The sequence below is a fragment of the Ranitomeya variabilis genome, chromosome 5, assembly GCF_051348905.1.
Source record: "Ranitomeya variabilis isolate aRanVar5 chromosome 5, aRanVar5.hap1, whole genome shotgun sequence".
Lineage (NCBI taxonomy): Eukaryota > Metazoa > Chordata > Amphibia > Anura > Dendrobatidae > Ranitomeya > Ranitomeya variabilis.
Window position 1 is genome coordinate 590,798,931 of NC_135236.1, and position 20,917 is coordinate 590,819,847.

Genomic DNA, 20,917 nt, shown 5'->3' on the forward strand with positions numbered 1-20,917 from the left:
TGAGGTGAAATTTTAACCCCGCGCTTTCCAATTCACCAAACAATTTTGCCCCTATCTACATAATGGGGAAAAAATGAAAGGAAAAGTGTTGGAGGCAAATTAACAGCTGCCAGATGTGAACAAGGGGGACTTAAAGAATGAGAGCGATGGCGCCAAAGAGTATATACTGTACAGTTGCTAAGGTGGGGCCCCGACATGGGATAATCACCACACCACCACGGGGATATGAACACACACACAAAATGCGCCACACACTACCACGTGCTCGAACACATATACCACCCTCAGCGCACATTTCACCACACATACACCAACCTCGCCACATAAAAGTCGAAACACAAAAGTCGCCGCTCAAAACTCGCCACGCGCAAAACTCTCCACATGCAAAACTCGCCACACGTGCAAAACTCACCTCATGGAAACTCGCAACACGCAAAACTTGCACACGCGGAAAAATTGCCACATGCACAAAAGTTGCAACACATGCAAAAGTTGCCTCACACAAAACTTGCACATACTCAAAAGGCATCACACATAAAACTCGCCACGCGCAAAACTCTCCATGCACAAAACTTGCTGCACACAACTTGCTACACTAACCTGTCACATGCAACTCAACACACAAAAAGTTGCTACACGGTGCTACACGCATGTCGCCACACAAAACTCATCTCACAAAAGTCGCTACATGCATGTCGCCACACGCAACTCAACACACACAACTTGATACACGAAACTCGCCCTAAAACACACACAAGTCTGGTATTATCCTTCAAAAATAAAAATCTGATTAATAAGCAGACAAACTACAAGAGCAACAAATGTACCATATAGGAATCCGGCAGCTGTCAGTCACATGACCAGTCTATTATGTGCATGTGTGAGCTAATATATGCTGCCAGGGGGTGGGCTTACTGTTGGCCGGGGATTTATCAGGCTGCCAATTTAGCTTACAAATACTGAGGTAAAAATACTGACCAAATAACGTGTGAACGAGGTCTAATACAGGAGGAGATAACATACAGATATATACTATATACAGGAGGAGATGACACACAGGTATATACTATTTACAGGGGAGATGACACACAGGTATATACTATATACAGGAGGAGATGATACACAGATATATACTATATACAGGAGAGATGACACACAGGTATATACTATATAGAGGAGGAGATGACATACAGGTACATACTACATACAGGAGGAGATGACATATAGGTATATACTATATACAGGAGGAGATGACACACAGGTATATACTATATACAGGAGCAGATTACCTACAGGTATATAGTATATACAGGAGGAGATGACATACAGGTATATGCTATGTATAGGAGGAGATGACATACAGGTATATACTATATACAGGAGGAGATGACACACATATATATACTATATATAGGTGAGATGACACACGTATATACTATATACAGGAGGAGATTACATACAGGTATATACTATATATAGGAGGAGATGACATACAGGTATATACTGTATACAGGGGAGATGACACACAGCAGGTATATACTATATACAGGGGAGATGACATACAGGTATATACTATATACAGGAGATGACATACAGGTGTATACTATATATAAGGGAGATGACAAACATGTATATACTGAGGTGAAAATGAGAGGTGTGAGGTGAAAATGAAAAGGTGTGAGTGCAAAATGAGAGGAGGGAAAATAGTGGAGTGATCGGAAAATGACAGATGTGAGGTCGAAATGACAAGTGTTAGGGGGGAATGAGAGGAGTGAGGGGGAAAATAAGAGGAGTGAGGGGGAAAATGAGAGGTGTGAGGGAGAAAATGAGAGATGTGAGGGGGAAAATGAAAGATGTGATGGGGAAAATGAGAGGCGTGATGGGAAAATAAGAGAAGTGAGGTGCTATAACTAACCACAGATATTTACTAGGCCCAGGCAACACCGGGCTCTTCAGCTAGTATATATATAAAGGTTGTTAAAGTATCCCATAAGAATTAGCTATCCTAGATTTGCTATTGATTTGCTACTTTATCATGACATGCATTACCCAGCCAAATGATCTCCTCAGAGTGACCCAATGTCAGAAGATCATCACAGAGGAGTGGGGAAAAGCACTGGATACTGCTTAAAGGTAGGCATAGAAAGGAAAGTATAACCTTTTCCTTTATTTGTTATCCCTGTCTTTCCCCACATGGTAATTGTGGCAGATTTGATGGCTCATCTTAAGATAAAGTAGGTTTTTTAAGAAACAGCTATGCTCTGATTTACGATGAAAGTTTTTACACACATTTTTCCTATTTAAAGATGAACATTAAACTTATTATGTCTTCCTTTATTTGTCATAAGAACTAATATAAATTACCATGTAGGTAAAGGCGTTGTTTCATTTCAGGTATTCACCATCCCCAAAGTGCAATTTGTTACAAAAATAATAGAGAAAACACTGACAATATGTCGATACAGCGTCAGCCAGCAACTAAGATCAGTAACTCTGCCCATATAGATGGAATTCCCTGTTCACAACCACTGAACTAGGTGATGGGCTTCCACGCTGTTGCCATGACATCAGCATTAATTATCAATACAATACATAGCACTTCAAGAGGTGCAGGTAAATCTACTAAATCTGTGATTTCTAGTATCCCAGAAAAAAAAAAAAGAAGAGATCTATGGTAAAAATACCTAAAACTTTTATTATTCCTGATACATTCAGGAAATAAATTGACTTGCTGGTGTGGGACATAATATGGTGTGTAAACTGTGAAAGACTGTACATAAATAGGGGAGATGGTCTTTTGCACTAATACACCACAAATGGATTCCTATGGTTATTTACCCGTATATGGCTCTATAAATACAACAATGTATGAAGGAGTGGAATGTCTCTTTTGAGATATCCTTGTTTTGATCAATTTGTATTGCATACTTTAACTTTGGAGTTTTTATTCAAGTCACAGTTCTCTTCTTTTTTTCTGGGATATTAAGCATCACAGATTTAATAGATATGCATGCATAAGTATTTCAGCTAACATCAGTCACTGGATCAGCAGAGATTCAATGATGGACCCAGGTAGGCCTGGATTGTTTTTTTTTTATAACAAATGGTTCCAAGGGATGTTCTGAGAGGGGGGCAACATCTTTAAATATTTATTATACAGCTCCTTAAATAGACATCTAGATATGGCTACTACAAAAACAGCTCTATTCATTCATGAAATGCTATATACAAAATAAATATATGAAAGGTATAGGAAAGACATTCTTACCAAGGCATCGAAGACTAGTATATCATACTTGTTTGAATGGGAATGCTCCATCATGATATTAAAAAGGGCATCAAGAATATCCTGAAGAAACTAAGAGTAGAAAATTCAAGATATTAGAAACTGCTAAGGCAATAGTCTCAGAATTCGCTATTTTTTTTAAATAATTTCACTAAGTGCTATTTAAATACTTGTTGCTCATGACTGACTTTGGCCATTATTGTGGCAATTTCTGCTGAGAACAAAAGGTATACCCAGAGTAGTAATTAAAAGTTTAAGAGAGCACAATACATTAATACTTTTACTGTATTTTTTATCAGGTACAAATTAAAATCTCTAAATGAAAATACATGTAATTTTATCATTAATTGGCTCAGATTTCCATGTCCACGTACAGTATATCTAAAAAGATATTTTAAAGCAATTCTCTGCAATGGGATGGAAATGGGATTATATAATTAATGTAGTGAAAAATCAGAACTGTGGCTTTTCTATGTTGTGGGATAGAAAATGCGGGGGGGGGGGGGTGTTCGGACTTACCATGGCACTTCCAATGCCACTGTGGAAGCCAACTAGGAAGCAGGAGGAAAACAATGACAACCTGAGCAGAAAGGGAATGGAGGACTACCCGACCTGGTACCCAGAAGTGGTGCACTGAGGTACTCTTCGGGTAAAAGTATTGCCCGTGAGCTTGTCAATATCTTTACCAGGACTGTGCTAACAGAGCCAAATGTAAAGGGTAAACCCTCAAGCCCTACTGGATCGTCGAAGCACACCAAGAGATAATCTCAAAGGAGGTGAAGAGAATACTGGACCTCGGGGTGTTCGAGGATTCAAGGAGTGGATGGTCGAGTCCCATCGTCCTCGTACTGAAGTCCAATGGCGAGTGGCGGTTTTGTAAGGACTATTCCAGGCTCAATGAGGTGTCCAGTTTTGATGAATACTCAATAACCTGCTTGCTTGAACTCATTGAGCGACTGACTGGGGTACCATCACAACACTCAACCTGACAAAGCGGTACCGGCAGATCCCCATGTCCCAGAACGCCGAGGAGAAGGTGGCCTTCTTGACACCAGATAGGTGTTTTTAGCACACCAGAATGCTCTTCAGAAGGCCCTTCGGCCTCAGCTACCTTCCAGGGGGTGATGGATCGAATCTTGGCTCCACATAAGAAGTATGCCACAGCCTATTTGGATGACATTGTCATCTTCAGCCCTGACTGGAGTTCTCATCTGCCAAAGGTACAGGCGATCCTCAATGTGTTGAGGAAAGCAGGATTCACCATAAATCCAAAGAAGTGTGCCATAGGGAAAGAAGAGTGCCATAGGGAAAGAAGAGGCCAGGTACTTAGGCTACATTGTCGGGAGAGGCAATATGAAGCCGCAGTTAATTAATATAGAGAGCAGCTGCAGCCACATCTGAATTTCCTTTAAGAAACAAGTGAGGGCGTTTCTTGGGATGTGGGGTATTACCGGCGATTTATTCCTAACTTCACCATAATTGCCACATCATTAACTTGGTGTCTACAAGGAAATCCATTAATGATGGTGAAATGGACTCCTGATGCAGAGATGGTGATTCAAGAACTTAAGCGGGCTCTGTGCAAGCACCCAGTCCTGGTCACACCAGATTTTAGCAAAGAATTTGTGGTTAAGACCGATGCTTCAGAAGTTGGGTTGAAAGCCCAGCTGTCACAGGAAATAAATGGAGAAAACTCTGTTCTTGCAAAAAGAACTACACAATAGTTGAGAAAGAATGCTTAGTCATGAAGTGGGCCGTAGACACACTAAATCACTACCTGATAAGCCATACGTTTATGTTTGTGTCGAACTATGCCCTCTGAGATGGTTGAGAGAGAAAAAGGGTAAGAATGCCAAGGTGACTAGGTGGTTTTTAGCCCTTCAGGACTTTTCTTTCCACATGGAGCATAGGCCATGGAGGTTACATGGTAACGCTGATGCTCTCTCTCGAATTCCCTGTTTAACCCCTTTACCCCCAGGGGGGGTTTGCACGTTAATGATGGGCCAATTTTTACAATTCTGACCACTGTCCCTTTATGAGGTTATAACTCTGGAACGCTTCAACGGATCCTGGTGATTTTGACACTATTTTCTTGTGACATATTGTACTTCATGATAGTAGTAAAATTTCTTTAATATTACCTGAGTTTATTTGTGAAAAAAATGGAAATTTGGTGAAAATGTTGAAAATTTTGCAATTTTCCAACTTTGAATTTTTATACAATTAAATCACAGAGATATGTCACACAAAATATTTAATAAGTAACATTTTCCACATGTCTACTTTACATCAGCACAATTTTGGAACCCAAATTTTTTTATTTATTAGGGAGTTATTATTGTTAAAAGTTGACCAGCAATTTCTCATTTTTACAACACCATTTTTTTTAGGGACCACATCTCATTTGAAGTCATTTTGAGGGGTCTTATATGATAGAAAATACCCAAGTGTGACACCATTCTAAAACCTGCACCCCATAAGGTGCATAAAACCACATTCAGGAAGTTTATTAACCCTTCAGGTGTTTCACAGGAATTTTTGGAATGTTTAAATAAAAATGAACATTTAACTTTTTTTTTTTTTTTTTTTTTACACAAAAAATTACTTCAGCTCCAATTTGTTTTATTTACCAAGGGTAAGAGGAGAAAATTGACCCGAAAAGTTGTTGTACAATTTGTCCTGAGTACGCCGATACCCCATATGTGGGGGTAAACCACTGTTTGGGCGCATGGCAGAGCTCGGAATCGAAGGAGCGCCATTTGACTTTTCAATGCAAAATTGACTGGAATTGAGATGGGACACCATGTTGGGTTTGGAGAGCCCCTGATGTGCCTAAACATTGAAACCCCCCACAAGTGACACCATTTTGGAAAGTACACCCCCTAAGGAACTTATCTAGATGTGTGGCGAGCACTTTTACCTATTAAGTGATTCACAGAAGTCTATAATGCAGAGCCGTAAAAATAAAAAATTATATTTTTTCACAAAAATGATTTTTTGTCCCCAATTTTTTATTTTCCCAAGGGTAAGAGAAGAAATTGGACTCCAAAAGTTGTTGTGCAATTTGTCCTGAGTACGCTGATACCCCAAATGTGGAGGTAAACCACTGTTTGGGCGCAAGGGAGAGCTCAGAAGGGTAGGAGCGCCGTTTGACTTTTCAATGCAAAATTCACTAGAAATGAGATGGGACGCTATGTTGCATTTGGAGAGCCACTGAGGTGCCTAAACATTGAAACCCCCCACAAGTGACCCAATTTTTGAAAGTAGACGCCCTAAGGAACTCATCTAGATGTGTTGTGAGAGCTTTGAACCCCCAAGTGTTTCACTACGGTTTATAACGCAGAGCCGTGAAAATAAAATAAAAAAAAATTTCCCACAAAAAATTTTTTTTTAGCCCCCAGTTATGTATTTTCCCATGGGTAACAGGAGAAATTGGACACCAAAAGTTGTTGTCCAATGTGTCCTGAGTACACTGATACCCCATATGTTGGGGTAAACCCCTGTTTGGGTGCACAGAAGAGTTCGGAAGGGAAGGAGCACTGTTTTACTTTTTCAAAGCAGAATTGGCTGGAATTGAGATTGGACGCCATGTCGCGTTTGGAGAGCCCCTGATGTGCCTAAACAGTGGAAACCCCCCAATTATAACTGAAACCCTAATCCTAACACTAATCCCAACGGTAACCCTAACCACACCCCTAACCCTGACACACCGCTAACCCTAATCCCAACCCTATTCCCAACCATAAATGTAATCAAAACAAAAACTTTAGCCCCAACCCTAACTTTAGCCTCAACCCTAACTGTAGCCCTAACCCTAGACCTACCCCTAACCCTAACCCTAACCCCAATAGGAAAATGGAAATAAATACATTTTTTTAATTTTTTTATTTTTCCCTAACTAAGGGGGTGATGAAGGGGGTTTGATTCACTATTTATAGCGGGTTTTCTAGCGGATTTTTGATTGGCAGCGGTCACATACTAAAAGACGCTTTTTTTTGCAAAAAATGTTTTTTCCGTTACCACATTTTGAGAGCTATAATTGTTCCATATTTTGGTCCACGGAGTCATGTGAGGTGTTGTTTTTTGCAGGACGAGTTGACATTTTTATTGGTAACATTTTCGGGCACTTGACTTTTTTTATCGCTTTTTATTCTGATTTTTGTGAGGCAGCATGATAAAAAAACAGCTATTCATGAATTTATTTTTTGGGGGTGGCGTTTATACCATTCTGCGTTTGGCAAAATGGATAAAGCAGTTTTATTCTTCGGGTCCATATAACAGTGATACCTCATTTATATCATTTTTTTATGTTTTGGCGCTTTTATACGATAAAAACTTTTATAGAAAAAATTATTTTAGCATCGCTTTATTCTGAGGACTATAACTTTTTTATTTTTTTGCTGATGATGCTGTATTGTGGCTTATTTTTTGCGGGACAAGATGACGTTTTCAGCGGTACCATTTTTATTTATTTCTGTCTTTTTGATCGCATGCTATTCCACTTTTTGTTCGGCGTTATGATAAAGCGTTGTTTTTTGCCTTGTTTTCTTTTTTTTTTTTTTTTTTTTTTAACGTGTTCACTGAAGGGGTTAACTAGTGGGACAGTTTTATAGGTCGGGTCGTTACGGACGCGGCGATACTAAATATGTGTACTTTTATAATTTTTTTTTTACTTAGATAAAGGAATGTATTTATTGGAACAATATTTTTTATTATTATTATTATTTATTTAGGATTTTTTGTTTTCTCTTTTTTTTTTACACATGTAATTTTTTTTTTTTTTTACTTTTTTAATTTGCCCCAGGGGGGGCATCACAGTAAAGTGACAGATCGCTGATCTGACACTTTGCTGTGCACTGTTTCAGATCGGCGATCTGACGTGCACTGCTGAAGGATTCCCGGTGCCTGTGCAGTGCCCCCACTGCCGCAGGGCCGAGGGGTACCCGGTACCGGGCCTCTGAGTCTCTGCTCTGGGGTTGTCATGGTGGCTAGACCCGGTCCGTGACCCTGCTGAGGGGCACTCAATGAAAGGGAGTGAATGGTGGTGGTAGTGCGGTGCAGTAAATAACGAGGACACCAGGTTGCAGTCTCTTTACCTCTTTACTGAAGGCTTCTGAGTCCTCAATCCGGAATACGGTTAACCGGGCTGCGCAAGTCCGGCCGGTCCGATGGCACCTCCAGAATTCCCTTTGCAGGTGGAAATCTGTGCCTACCTTCTTGCACTTGTGTGTTGTGGTCCTCCCCTGCTGTGCTTACGGGATAGTCCCCACAACTGTTCTGTCTGTTTCTCGTGTTCCCTCACAACTCAATTCTGATGTTCTCCCTCTACGTCCCCCTGATCTTACGGTTAGGACGCACCCGTATGACGGGGAGGCTCGGAGCTCTTCCGGGACTCCAGCGTCGTCCCACTCCTGTTGTTACCCCCCTGTGTCTTCCTGGGTCTGGGTGAGACAGCCCGCTTGTAACTGACTGTCCTGCTGTAGGTTTGAAGTTTGGCTTGGAGCTCTATACTTCCTCGTCGTTCCGGCCACCAGTTATGCGCCTCAATAGGATGTTGCCTCGTCTTACAGCACGAATCCTACTGGTATTCTCCTGGTTGCGTTGATCTCGTTTCTCACTTAGCACAATATACCTCGCTTCTTATCCTTTCTTGGGGTACCGCCGCTATATCGTGCAGGCGCGATCCCGTAACGTTCTTCTCTGTTTGCTAGGCCTCTGTCAGGATCCCACCCCTGACAGGGACCCCTCTGAGTCTCTCCCCGCAACACCCTCTGCCACAGGGTGCTGCCTGTTCAATTCCCAGTCAGCTTTCTCTCCTAACTTCCTGCCTAACCCCCAGTTTTACCAGATTGTGAGGAGTGGCCTAATAAATAGAACCCTTAGCTCCCCCTGGAGGCCAGACTGTGAAATGTATTGGTGTCTGTGATATACCTGGTCAGATGAACTCCTTCAGTGCCATCAGACGTACCATAGCCCCCCTTAGCGGCGGAGCCACAGTACTGCAACGACCAGGACTCTGGGGCGCTGCACTCCCCCCCGGTTAAATCCAGTACTCCTGGACTGGGAAGAAAACAACAATACATGTCAGCAAAAAGACATACAATTTTGAAAATGCAAGTACAAGTAAACTTTTTTAACAGAGCTTCCCTTTATGGGAGGTGAGGACACTTGAACGTTACAAACATGGTTAAATACTTTAAACAACATACTATAAATACTTTTCTTACCCAACCGGGTATTCTACTAAGTGCAAAATCTTTGAACAATAATTTAACTTTGCCTTTAAGGACGTACTCGCTGAATCCACTAAAGACCTTCTTATAACACATTATAAGGCTACTCAACGTTTTTGCATTCTCCTACTTTACGTCTGCAGGACCGCCTGTCCTAACTGCTCCAGACCTACTGCCTCTCCTTTCTGTACAGGACCGCCCCTTTCCGCCCGGGCCTACTGTCCTTCCACTACTATACACAGTATAGAACATATCATTTTTCTTTCAGTTCAAGATCACTGAGCCATCTCTGTATGGCCCCTAGGAGGGCTCACTAACTAACCCCGTACGGGTTCACTTCCTGTCCTCGTTCTTCTATCAACATCATTAAACATTTCTTACAATCAACTAGATAGCTACATTTAACTTTCACATATCAGCATTATTAGTTTTCCTTTTAGAGCATCATCATTCTCTAAGTACTATCAAGGAACATCCCCTTTAAGAGGGGACCAAGTCTCTATGAGGTAGTGCAACTTCTCAAGCTGCAAGTCTGTATGCAGCAAGGACTCCGGTACTGCTTCCAGGAACAGTTTCTTCGCAAAGAGTCCTTTCTTTTATAAAACCAGTAGAGAGCACCTTTAAGAAGGTGCAAACTATTTACAACATCAGTTTTTGAATCATTCACCGTCCATGATTCGGCAGTCCTTTGATAACTGAGCAAAAGTAGAAAACGAACAAAAACAATAGGGATCCCGGATCAACAAAGGGATCCCTTTAAGAATAACCCTAAACGGGTTTTAGCAGCAAAACAGTAGAAACAGTTAACTCTTTACAATCATTAAAGCATTTTTGCTTACTTAGTCTTCTTGTAGTGCAGGGGGTGGTCTCCTTCCAGGCCTCACCCGGCCAACGGGTCGCGTTGGTGCAGCAAGGGCCGGTCCTGGCTCCAGCACCGACAGGATCCCTCTGCGGGATGCCCTCCTTACTCAGGGGCATGCGCGACCCAGGGGCACACGGTGAGCCCGGACTTCCGGAGGTTCCATGGAGACAGGTTCCATCGCCTTCTCTGCAGGGGGCTTGTCCTCAGATGTCCCGGTGTCGGCCTGGAGTGCGACACACCGCTGGACGCCCCGAGCTATCCAGCCAGTTTCACCAGCTTCCCTCCTCCACCGGGTATAGGTCACTGCGTCACCAGGCTCCAGATCGGAATCGTACCTTCCCCCGCGGGGCTCCACTTCTTCCCGATCCACACGGACCTGCAGTGGCTCCCCGATCTCCTTTATAACTCCCCTTCCTTTCCGGGAGTTAAAGGATATCACTACACCCCAGTGCGACGGTGGAACCTCCTCAACGCTCCTCAGACCGACCTGGGCTGCCGGTTGGGGTCTGTTCCGCCACGCTGTCATCAGGCGCTGCAGGTGCTCCGCCTCCGGCAGGATCCTCAGGCCCTGTGTCTGCAGCTCACACTCCGCCGCGGTCGGGATGAAAGAAGCGGGGGACACCGGAGACAGGCGGACCTCCGTAGGTTGGCCCAGCCGAGCGATCACACGGGCGTCGGCCTCCAGGCGGTGGGCTATCTGCCGGGCCTCGGCTGCAGCCACACACTCCTCGGATGGCGGCCAGGGGGGTCGGCCCATCGGTAGCTCCGCAAGGGTCAGTTCCCGCAATGATGGCGTGCCCGGGGCTATGTTGGGTTGTGCAGCCTCTCGCTGAGTTGGGTCATTCCCACGCAGTGCTCCCGGCGTCGCCATCTTCGCTTCCTCTCCAGTGTCCTCTTCCCACGGTCTCTTTCGTGGGCGGCCCCGTCTCCATGGTCTCCACCCTCCAACGAGGATGAGAAGGCGGACCTTGGCTGTTGACGGACACGTCCTCACGGTGCAGAAATATTTAGACTGGGCGGCCATTGTCTTTCGCGCTCTCCAGCCTGTTTATGCCCACTTCCACGCCCCTCTTCTTCTCCTGCGCTCTCCTCAGCGCTGTAATGGCGGCGGTTTTTGGCGGTAAATGGCAAGGCACAGTCTTTGCAATAAGTCACAGTCCAAGTAGAATAAATCACAGTTCCAAGGCACACATGACCTGATTCTTCAGGCTTAAGTAGATCCTGTTCGTGACGCCAAAATTGTAGCGCCCCCACTGCCGCAGGGCCGAGGGGTACCCGGTACCGGGCCTCTGAGTCTCTGCTCTGGGGTTGTCACGGTGGCTAGACCCGGTCCGTGACCCTGCTGAGGGGCGCTCAATGAAAGGGAGTGAATGGTGGTGGTAGTGCGGTGCAGTAAATAACGAGGACACCAGGTTGCAGTCTCTTTACCTCTTTACTGAAAGCTTCTGAGTCCTCAATCCAGAATACGGTTAACCGGGCTGCGCAAGTCCGGCCGGTCCGATGGCACCTCCAGAATTCTCTTTGCAGGTGGAAATCTGTGCCTACCTTCCTGCGCTTGTGTGTTGTGGTCCTCCCCTGCTGTGCTTACGGGATAGTCCCCACAACTGTTGTGTCTGTTTCTCGTGTTCCCTCACAACTCGATTCTGATGTTCTCCCTCTACGTCCCCCTGATCTTACGGTTAGGACGCACCCGTATAACGGGGAGGCTCGGAGCTCTTCCGGGACTCCAGCGTCGATCCACTCCTGTTGTTACCCCCTTGTGTCTTCCTGGGTCTGGGTGAGACAGCCCGCCTGTAACTGACTTTCCTGCCGTAGGTTTGAAGTTTGGCTTGGAGCTCTATACTTCCTCGGCGTTCCGGCCACCGGTTATGCGCCACAATAGGATGTTGCCTCGTCTTACAGCACGACTCCTACTGGTATTCTCCTGGTTGCGTTGATCTCGTTTCTCACTCAGCACAATATACCTCGCTTCTTATGCTTTCTTGGGGTACCGCCACTATATCGTGCAGGCGCGGTCCCGTAACGTTCTTCTCTGTTTGCTAGGCCTCTGTCAGGATCCCACCCCTGACAGGGACCCCTCTGAGTCTCTCCCCGCAACACCCTCTGCCACAGGGTGCTGCCTGTTCAATTCCCAGTCAGCTTTCTCTCCTAACTTCCTGCCTAACCCCCAGTTTTACCAGATTGTGAGGAGTGGCCTAATAAATAGAACCCTTAGCTCCCCCTGGAGGCCAGACTGTGAAATGTATTGGTGTCTGTGATACCTGGTCAGATGAACTCCTTCAGTGCCATCAGGCGTACCATAGCCCCCCCTTAGCGGCGAAGCCACAGTACTGCAACGACCAGGACTCTGGGGCGCTGCACCTGCTCTGAGCAGGCACTGTGAAGCCACCTCCCTGCAGGTCCAGGATGCAGTCCCGCGGCTATTTTGGATCCGGGGCTTGCAGGGAGGAGACGCTCGGTACAAGGTGAGCACATCGCCTTGTACCGATCGTCTCAGGGAAGCACGCAGAGAAAAAATCCTGAGGATATAATCAGTCAACTTGAGTAAGGCAATTTAAGCCTGGGGATTGAGCACTTATTGGGCCTCATGGCTGCAAGACTAAATTAGACCTAACAGGTTTTAAGTTGAAATCTGGCCTTCTGATTTGCCACTGAAACACAGTTTTAGTACAAATCATTTGGAGTAACAAATGTGGCTTCCTCAGACTGCCACAATGTATTTGCACAATCTACTTTGATGCTGGAATATCGACAGGACAGGATCCTATCTATTTCATTGACAATTTTACTTACAGCAGCAACAGCTCTAGAACAGGAGTGACCTCTCGCACTGTGACACTGAGTAAGTGGCGTCAGCAAAACAAGATGTCCGCTTTTATATGGCCAAGGACATGTGATTTTGGGAACCAATCACATAAGACCTTGTGTCATGGCGTTGTGGATGGGTTTATGTGCATCGATTGGCTGCTGAAATCAACACATAGTTATGGGGGAAAAAAAAGCATGTGTTGCTCCTGTAATCTCTTCAGACTCTTCTGTAACCTCTTCACACCATTTCCTCTGATCAAATATGTCCCTCCATCCACCCCACTCATCATATAGCACCACTATCCTAGCCAAAGTCATACAAAAGTATTAGTGGAAATGCGATGAATTACCATACTGTGACCGACTTTTGCCGACTTTGAGAAAAAACACTTGTGAAAGCGATCACGAATACGGAAGTGCTACATTTGTGCCGAATTTGAGATTGGCGAACGTTTTCCAAACTCGTTCGCTCATCTCTAGTCTCTATTTTATTTTGTGCTCTATCTGAAGTATTTCTAAATTTTGTGTATTTTTTTTCTGTCTAAATCTGAAAAATCAACCTCACAGAGAGATTAAGATTGTCCCACTGATCTGGTACCAAACTCCTGTCTCCTCAAGGGTAAATTACATAATCTCTATGGTCCAGAACATCAGGCTATGAAAGATTAGTCAACAAGCAGTCCAGAAAAAGGGTTCATCAGACTTTCCACATCACCAGTAAGCACTCGTTTCTATTTTGTTAGTACTGATAGATACCGTAGTTAGTAAAATAGATGGTGGTCTCAGACTATCAGGAAATGAATAAAATTACTATAAAATCAGTGTCCTCTGCCACTCATCCCTGACTCCTATTAGCAGCTGTTGGAAGGCCGTTGGTTTATTAAGCGTGATTTTAGGGGTGCATATAACCTAATTCATAGAAAAGAAGGGAATGAATGGAAGGCAGCATTTAACACACTTTAGAGTCCCTATGAGTATGTTTTGATTTCTTTAGTGCTAAATAATTCACAAGTTGGTTTTGCAAATTCGCCTGATATTAAGTCACACATTCAACATATATGCACTGTATTACAAAGACTGAAACATTTCTCTATTTGTTAAACTTGGACAATGTGTGTTTTTGGTGCAGGAGGTGAATTTTCTGGGATAAATGAAAAGACAAACAAAAGATAATCTGGTATTAAGTGAGAAAAAATCTGAGAAGGGCAAAAAGTAAACAGGTCTCTTCATCAAATACAAAATCCTCTGATGGACAATGGTTTGAGGTTGAGGACAATGTGTGGTTATCCCCCAGAAGTATTAAACTAGGGTCCAAATTCATTAGCGCATATGAAATTATTGAGATAATCAACCCAGTAGCCTTCCGATTAAAACTCCCCTGTTCATTAGGTATACCCAATGTATTCCATATATCCCTGCTTAAGCTATATAGTTCTGCTACTACACTATCAAGTAATTCTCCTCTTCCCATCCAAGTTAGGGACAGTCTTTAGTATGAGGTACAAAAGATCATTAACTTTTGGTTTGTGAGAAAATCTTTTTTGTGCCTCATTCATTGGAAGGGTTATATGAGCCAAAGGAAAGATAGAGGGTGTCAGCTAGTAATATCATTGTCAACAACATGCTCAAAAGATTCCATTGATGCTTTCCAGATAAGCCTGGCCTTAAGGGGCCTTAAGCTGAGGCCCCTTGTAAGTACTGTTACATCTGTACCGGTGCCAGCTCTTTTAAAATTATCAACTGTGTGGTTTGGGTGAGACCGCAAGATATTTAAGGTCCTGAAATTTTGATGTCCCCTGCCAGTTATAATTTGACTTGCTCCTAGAGAAATTCTCAGTATCCTGCTTTGACTAGTAGAGATTTCCGTTTTTGTCTAGTCTTCTGCCTTTTGATTTTGTCCTTGTACTGACTTGGCTACAGGACCATATTTCTTGCCTGCTCACTCCACAGAATGGCAGCTATATCTGTGGCCCCAGCCTAAGGTCCCTGTTATATCCAAATCCCTTTATTATGGTTATAGGGTACAGACCAGATTAACCCCTTAGTGACGGAGCCACATTTTTGAAATCTGACCAGTGTCACTTTATGTAGTAATAACTCTGGAACGAATCCCCGTGATTTTGAGAATGTTTTTCGTGACACATTATACTTTATGATAATGGTAAATTTAGGTTGATATGTTTTGTGTTTATTTATAAAAAAAATATCAGAAATTTGAGAAAAATGTTAAAAAATTAGCAATTTTCAAACTTTGAATGATTGTCCCTTTAATCCAGATAGTCATCCCATAGCAAAACATTAATAAATAACATTTCCCTCATGTCTGCTTTACATCAGCACCATTTGTAAAATGTTCTATTATTTTGGCAGCATTTTAAGAGGTTTAAAAATGTTGCAGCAATTTTTCTTCTTTTTCAAGGAAATTTACAAAATTTATTTTTTTTAGGGACTAATCCTGGTTTGAAGTGCCTTTAGGGGTCCCATATATTGGGAATCCCCCATATTAAAAACAGCACCCCTTGATGCACTGAAAACAGCTCTCAGGTAGTTTATTAACCCTTCAGGTGCATTTCAGGAATTAATGCAAAAGTGGCATGACAGAAATTAAAATGTGTATTTTTACTACCTAAATGCCTCTAACTTCTGAACAGGTTACAACAGCCGTCTGTTAGAGGTCGAGTTCCTGTCACTGCACAGGGGGAATCTCGGGCCATCTCCGCTGCAGTCTCCCATTCTTCTTCTGCCGCAGTGGAGTCTGCTCAGCGGAGACGTCGGTCCCAGCGTCTCGCTCAGTCTGACTCTGTACAGAGAGTTACTGCTGCTTTTCCTGCTTCTGAACGGAGGCTGGCGGTTACAACCAGGGCGCGTCAGAGGGTGAGTATATCAATATTTTTTTATTTTTATTCTTTATTTTACACATTAATATCGAACCCGATACCGATTCCCGATACCACAAAAGTATCGGATCTCGGTATCGGAATTCCGATACAGCAAATATCGGCCGATACCCGATACTTGCGGTATCGGAATGCTCAACACTAGCCCTAACATAATACTAGCGCCAGGGTCTGGCTAGTAAATGGTGGACATACAGCAATCTTTGTGGTATATCCAGCAGCTGGAGGGTAGGTTGGCGGCTCTCGAGAGCTCAACCTCAGCTGTGATTATTTCCGCAGTTGCTGTACAGGCTGCTAGCGGGGGTGCAGCAACCTTGTCCACTGCCACCCCTGTTCTGACATTTTCGCGCCTCCCGCTCCCAGAAAAATTTTCTGGAGAAAGCAGATCTTGTAGGGGATTCGTGAGTCAGTGCTCTATTCACCTTGAGCTTCTGGCTGCACGTTTTCCCACTGAGCGGGCTAAGGTGGGATTTTTTGTGTCCCTCTTGTCGGACAGGGCGTTGGAATGGGCTACGCCGCTGTGGGAGCGTGGCGATCATGTGGTGCAGAGTGCTCCGTTGTTTCTGAGCACTCTGAAACAGGTCTTCCTAGGACCTCAAGTCACCCATGATACGGCGCTCCAACTGCTGGCATTAACTCAGGGTGAGTCCTTGGTCAGCCAATTTGCCATCCGTTTCCGAACTTTAGCTTCAGAGCTGGAGTGGTCTGATAAAGCCCTTATCCCCATATTTTGGAGGGGGCTGGCTGATCACGTTAAGGACGCTCTGGCCACTAGGGAGATTCCAGCCACACTGGAGGAGTTAATAACTCTCTACCCGCATTGACCTCCGTTTTAACGAGCGGAGGTTAGAGCGAGCCCAGTGTAGGCAGAGGTTTCGGCTGGCTCCCACCTTCGCCAGACCTCTGGAATCTCCGGTCCTGGTTCCTGAGTCACATGAGGCCAGGGAGGTGTCATGAGCGGATTCTAAGTCCCGGACCGCTTGGGCATCCAAGGTCTGTCATGTTTGCCAGCAGTCTGGACATCTTGCCACCAGAGGTACTCTAGATACGGCGACGTTTGCCTCAAAATTGTCCTTTAAGGGGACAATTATTATTGGCTCATCGTCCCACTCAGTAGAGCTCTGCGTGGATTCTGGGGCGGAGGGCAATTTCATGTCTTCCGCCTTTACCCAACGTCACGCAATACCCCTGGTTATGCTAGCGCAACCAGTTACGGTACGAGTGGTGAATGGGTCGACACTGCCTTCACAGATAACTCACCAGACCATTCCTTTTACTCTGTCCATGTCGCCATCCCATCAGGAGACAATATCTCTGCTCGTCATACCTGAGGGTATTGATGAGGTCCTGTTGGGGATACCTTGGTTACGGTACCACTCTCCACATATCGAGAGGTCTTCAGGCAGAATTTTGGGATGGGGTGAGTCTTGTGAGGGTAGGTGTCAAAGGGAGTGCGTTCAGGTTGCTACTACAGAGGTACCCGCAGATCTATCCACTCTCCCCAAGCAATACTGGTCTCATGCGGATGTGTTCTCCAAAAAGGTGGCGGACAACCTTCCGCCTCACCGCCCCTATGACTGTCCTATTGATCTCTGGACTGGTGCTGAGCCTCCCCGGGGTTGAGTTTATCCGTTATCTCTCCCGGAGACGGAGGCTATGTCTCAGTACATCCAAGAAAATCTGGCAAGAGGGTTCATCAGGAAGTCAGTGTCTCCTGCTGGGGCTGGGTTCCTCTTTGTTCAGAAGAAAAATGGGGAACTGCGTCCATGTATAGACTACAGGGGACTTAACGCCATCACCGTTAAGAACAAATACCCATTACCCCTGATATCTGAGCTTTTTGATAGGCTACGGGGAGCAAGGGTATTTACAAAGTTAGATCTGCGGGGTGCTTACAACCTGATTCGCATCCTTGAGGGGGACGAATGGAAGACGGCTTTTAACACCAGGGATGGGCACTATGAGAATCTGGTGATGCCCTTCGGGCTCTGTAATGCCCCAACCGTTTTCCAAGACTTTGTGAACGACATCTTCCGGGATATGCTCACCACCTCGGTCATAGTCTATCTGGATGATATTCTCATCTACTCTCCAGATATTGACTCCCATCGGAGAGATGTTCGCAAAGTCTTTGACCTCTTACGGGCAAACTCCCTCTACGCCAAGTTGGAGAAGTGTGTGTTTGAGCAGGAGTCCTTGCCATTTCTTGGTTATATCATCTCTGCCCAGGGTTTGGCTATGGATCCTGCCAAGCTACAGGCTGTGATGGACTGGCAAGAACCCCATTCTCTTAAAGTGGTGCAGCGCTTTATGGGGTTCATTAACTACTATAGACAGTTCATTCCACACTTCTCAACATTGGTAGCTCCCTTGGTTGCCCTTACCAAGAAGGGAGCAAATCCCAAATTGTCATCTGAGGAGGTCTCCAAGGCCTTTAATTCCATAAAGTCACACTTCTCTAGCGCTCTCATCCTACATCGCCCCGATGTAGACAAACAATTTATCATGGAGGTGGATGCCTCATCTGTTGGTGCTGGAGCAGTCCTCTTTCAAAAAGTTGCTCAAAGTCGGAAGCATCCTTGCTTCTTCTTTTCAAAGACCTTCTCACCAGCAGAGAGGAATTATTCCATCGGGGACAGGGAGTTGCTGGACATGAAGTTGGCTTTCTCGGAGTGGAGACATCTCTTGGAGGGAGCTCGTTTTCCTTTCCAAGTCTTTACAGACCATAAAAATTTGGTGTATCTGCAGACAGCCCAGCGGTTAAATTCTCGCCAGGCTAGATGGTCATTGTTCTTCTCCGGGTTCCATTTCACCCTCCATTTTCTTTCTGGGGAGAACAACATTCGTGCCGAAGCTCTCTTTCGCTCCGTTGTGTCATCTGTGGAGGAGGAAGAGGAGCCCCAGCTTATTGTCCCCACTGAGAGCCTGAGAACCATAGCTCTGGTTTTGCTAGAGTCTGTGCCTCCGGGCAAGACTTTTGTACCATCCAATTTGCGACCGGAGGTTCTCTCATGGGCTCATTTGTCCAGGGTGGGTGGACATTTTGGGACAAAAAGGACATCTGAGCTGTTGGCGAGGATGTATTGGTGGCCACATATGGTCCGTGATGTCAGGGATTATATTCTGGCGTGTGTCTCCTGCGCCAAAAATAAGTCTCCTCAACAATGGCCAGCTGGGTTACTCTATCCATTGCCGATGGTAGACAGGCCCTGGGAGATGGTCGGGATGGACTTTGTGGTGGGTTTGCCCAAGTCTCGGGGCTGTACCATCATATGGGTTATCACTGATCACTTCTCCAAAATGGTGCATTTGGTGCCACTTCCGCGGTTACCATCGGCACGGGCCTTGCAGCGTTGTTCATAAAGCACATCTTTCGCCTTCACGGTATGCCAGACAAGATTGTCAGTGACTGAGGTCCCCAGTTTGCATCTCGGTTCTGGAGAGAGCTTTGTCGTCTTCTCAGCATTGAGTTAAATCTCTCTTCCGCATATCATCCCGAGACGAATGGGTTGGTAGAGAGGGCCAATCAGACCTTGGTCACATATCTGCGACATTTTGTCTCAGCCAGGCAGGATGACTGGGCATCCTTGCTACCATGGGCAGAGTTTGCGCTGAACAATGCGGTAGCCGACTCCACTGGACAAACCCCATTCCTCCTCAACTATGGTCAGCATCTGCGGGTACCTGTGCCTTTGCCCGTGTCTTCTGCTGACTCCAGGGTGGCAGACTGGGCCGTGGAAGCACGGGATATTTGGGACCACACTCAGGATGCCATTCAGGCCTCTAAGGAGAGAATGAGGTCCTCCGCCAATGCACATCGGCGCCCCGCTCCGACCTCTGCTCCTGTCAACTTAGTGTGGCTCTCCGCCCGTAACACCAGGCTGCGTGTTGAGTCCACTAAGTTTGCACCTCGCTACTTGGGTCCTTTCAAGGTCCTCAAACAGGTAAACCCTGTGGTCTATCGTTTATCCCTTCCGCCACGCCTGGGTATCACTGACATCTTTCATGTGTCCCTCTTGAAACCTGTATACATGTCCCGGTTTTCCGAGTCATCTGCCGGGACATCGGGTTCGTCTACGGATGATTACGAGGTGAACGCTATTTTGGGGTGCAAGGTGGTTTGTGGCAAAAAATTTTATTTGGTGGACTGGAAGGGTTACGGTCCTGAGGATAGGTGTTATGACCCCAATGGCAGAGGGTCTCAGAAATAAATACCAAGTCTGCAAACACAAAAAACCAGCTCATAGGGCAGTGGTAACTGGGCTGACCGTATATCTAATCCTAGCACCACAAATAGCAGCAGCCGGGGAACGTGCCTACGTTGGTTCTAGACGTCTCGCGCCAGCCGGAGAACTAACTAACCCTAGAAGGGAAAAGATAGACCTTTCTTGCCTCCAGAGAAAAGACCCCAAAAGTTGGATACAAGCCCCCAACAAATAATAACGGTGAGGTAAGAAGAAAAGACAAACGTAAGAATGAACTAGGTATTTAGCAAAGAGAGGCCCACTGACTAATAGCAGAATATAGTAAGATGACTTATACGGTCAGCAAAAACCCTATCAAAATTTCCACGCTGGATATTCAAGAACCCCCGAACCGTCTAACGGCCTGGGGGGAGAATACCAGCCCCCTAGAGCTTCCAGCAAAATCAGGAATCACATTTAGTACAAGCTGGACAAAAAATAAGAGCAATGCAAATAACCAAAAAAACAAGGAAGCCGGACTTAAGCTTAATTTTGCAAGAACCAGGACCAGCAGACAGGAGCAAACAGAAAGGACTGATTACAACGATGCCAGGCACCAGACTGAGAATTCAGGAAGTTTATATAGC

The 20,917-nt window shown here is 45.1% G+C and overlaps 1 protein-coding gene across 1 annotated transcript in view; it reads right to left on the minus strand.

Annotated features, from left to right (window-relative positions):
* DOCK2 (dedicator of cytokinesis 2) overlaps window positions 1-20,917 on the minus strand; it is a 1,347,187-nt gene that overhangs the window by 817,691 nt on the left and 508,579 nt on the right. The window contains exon 20 of the mRNA XM_077266018.1: window positions 3,269-3,358. Coding sequence (XP_077122133.1) covers window positions 3,269-3,358 — 90 coding nt within the window. The remainder of the gene's footprint in view (window positions 1-3,268; window positions 3,359-20,917) is intronic.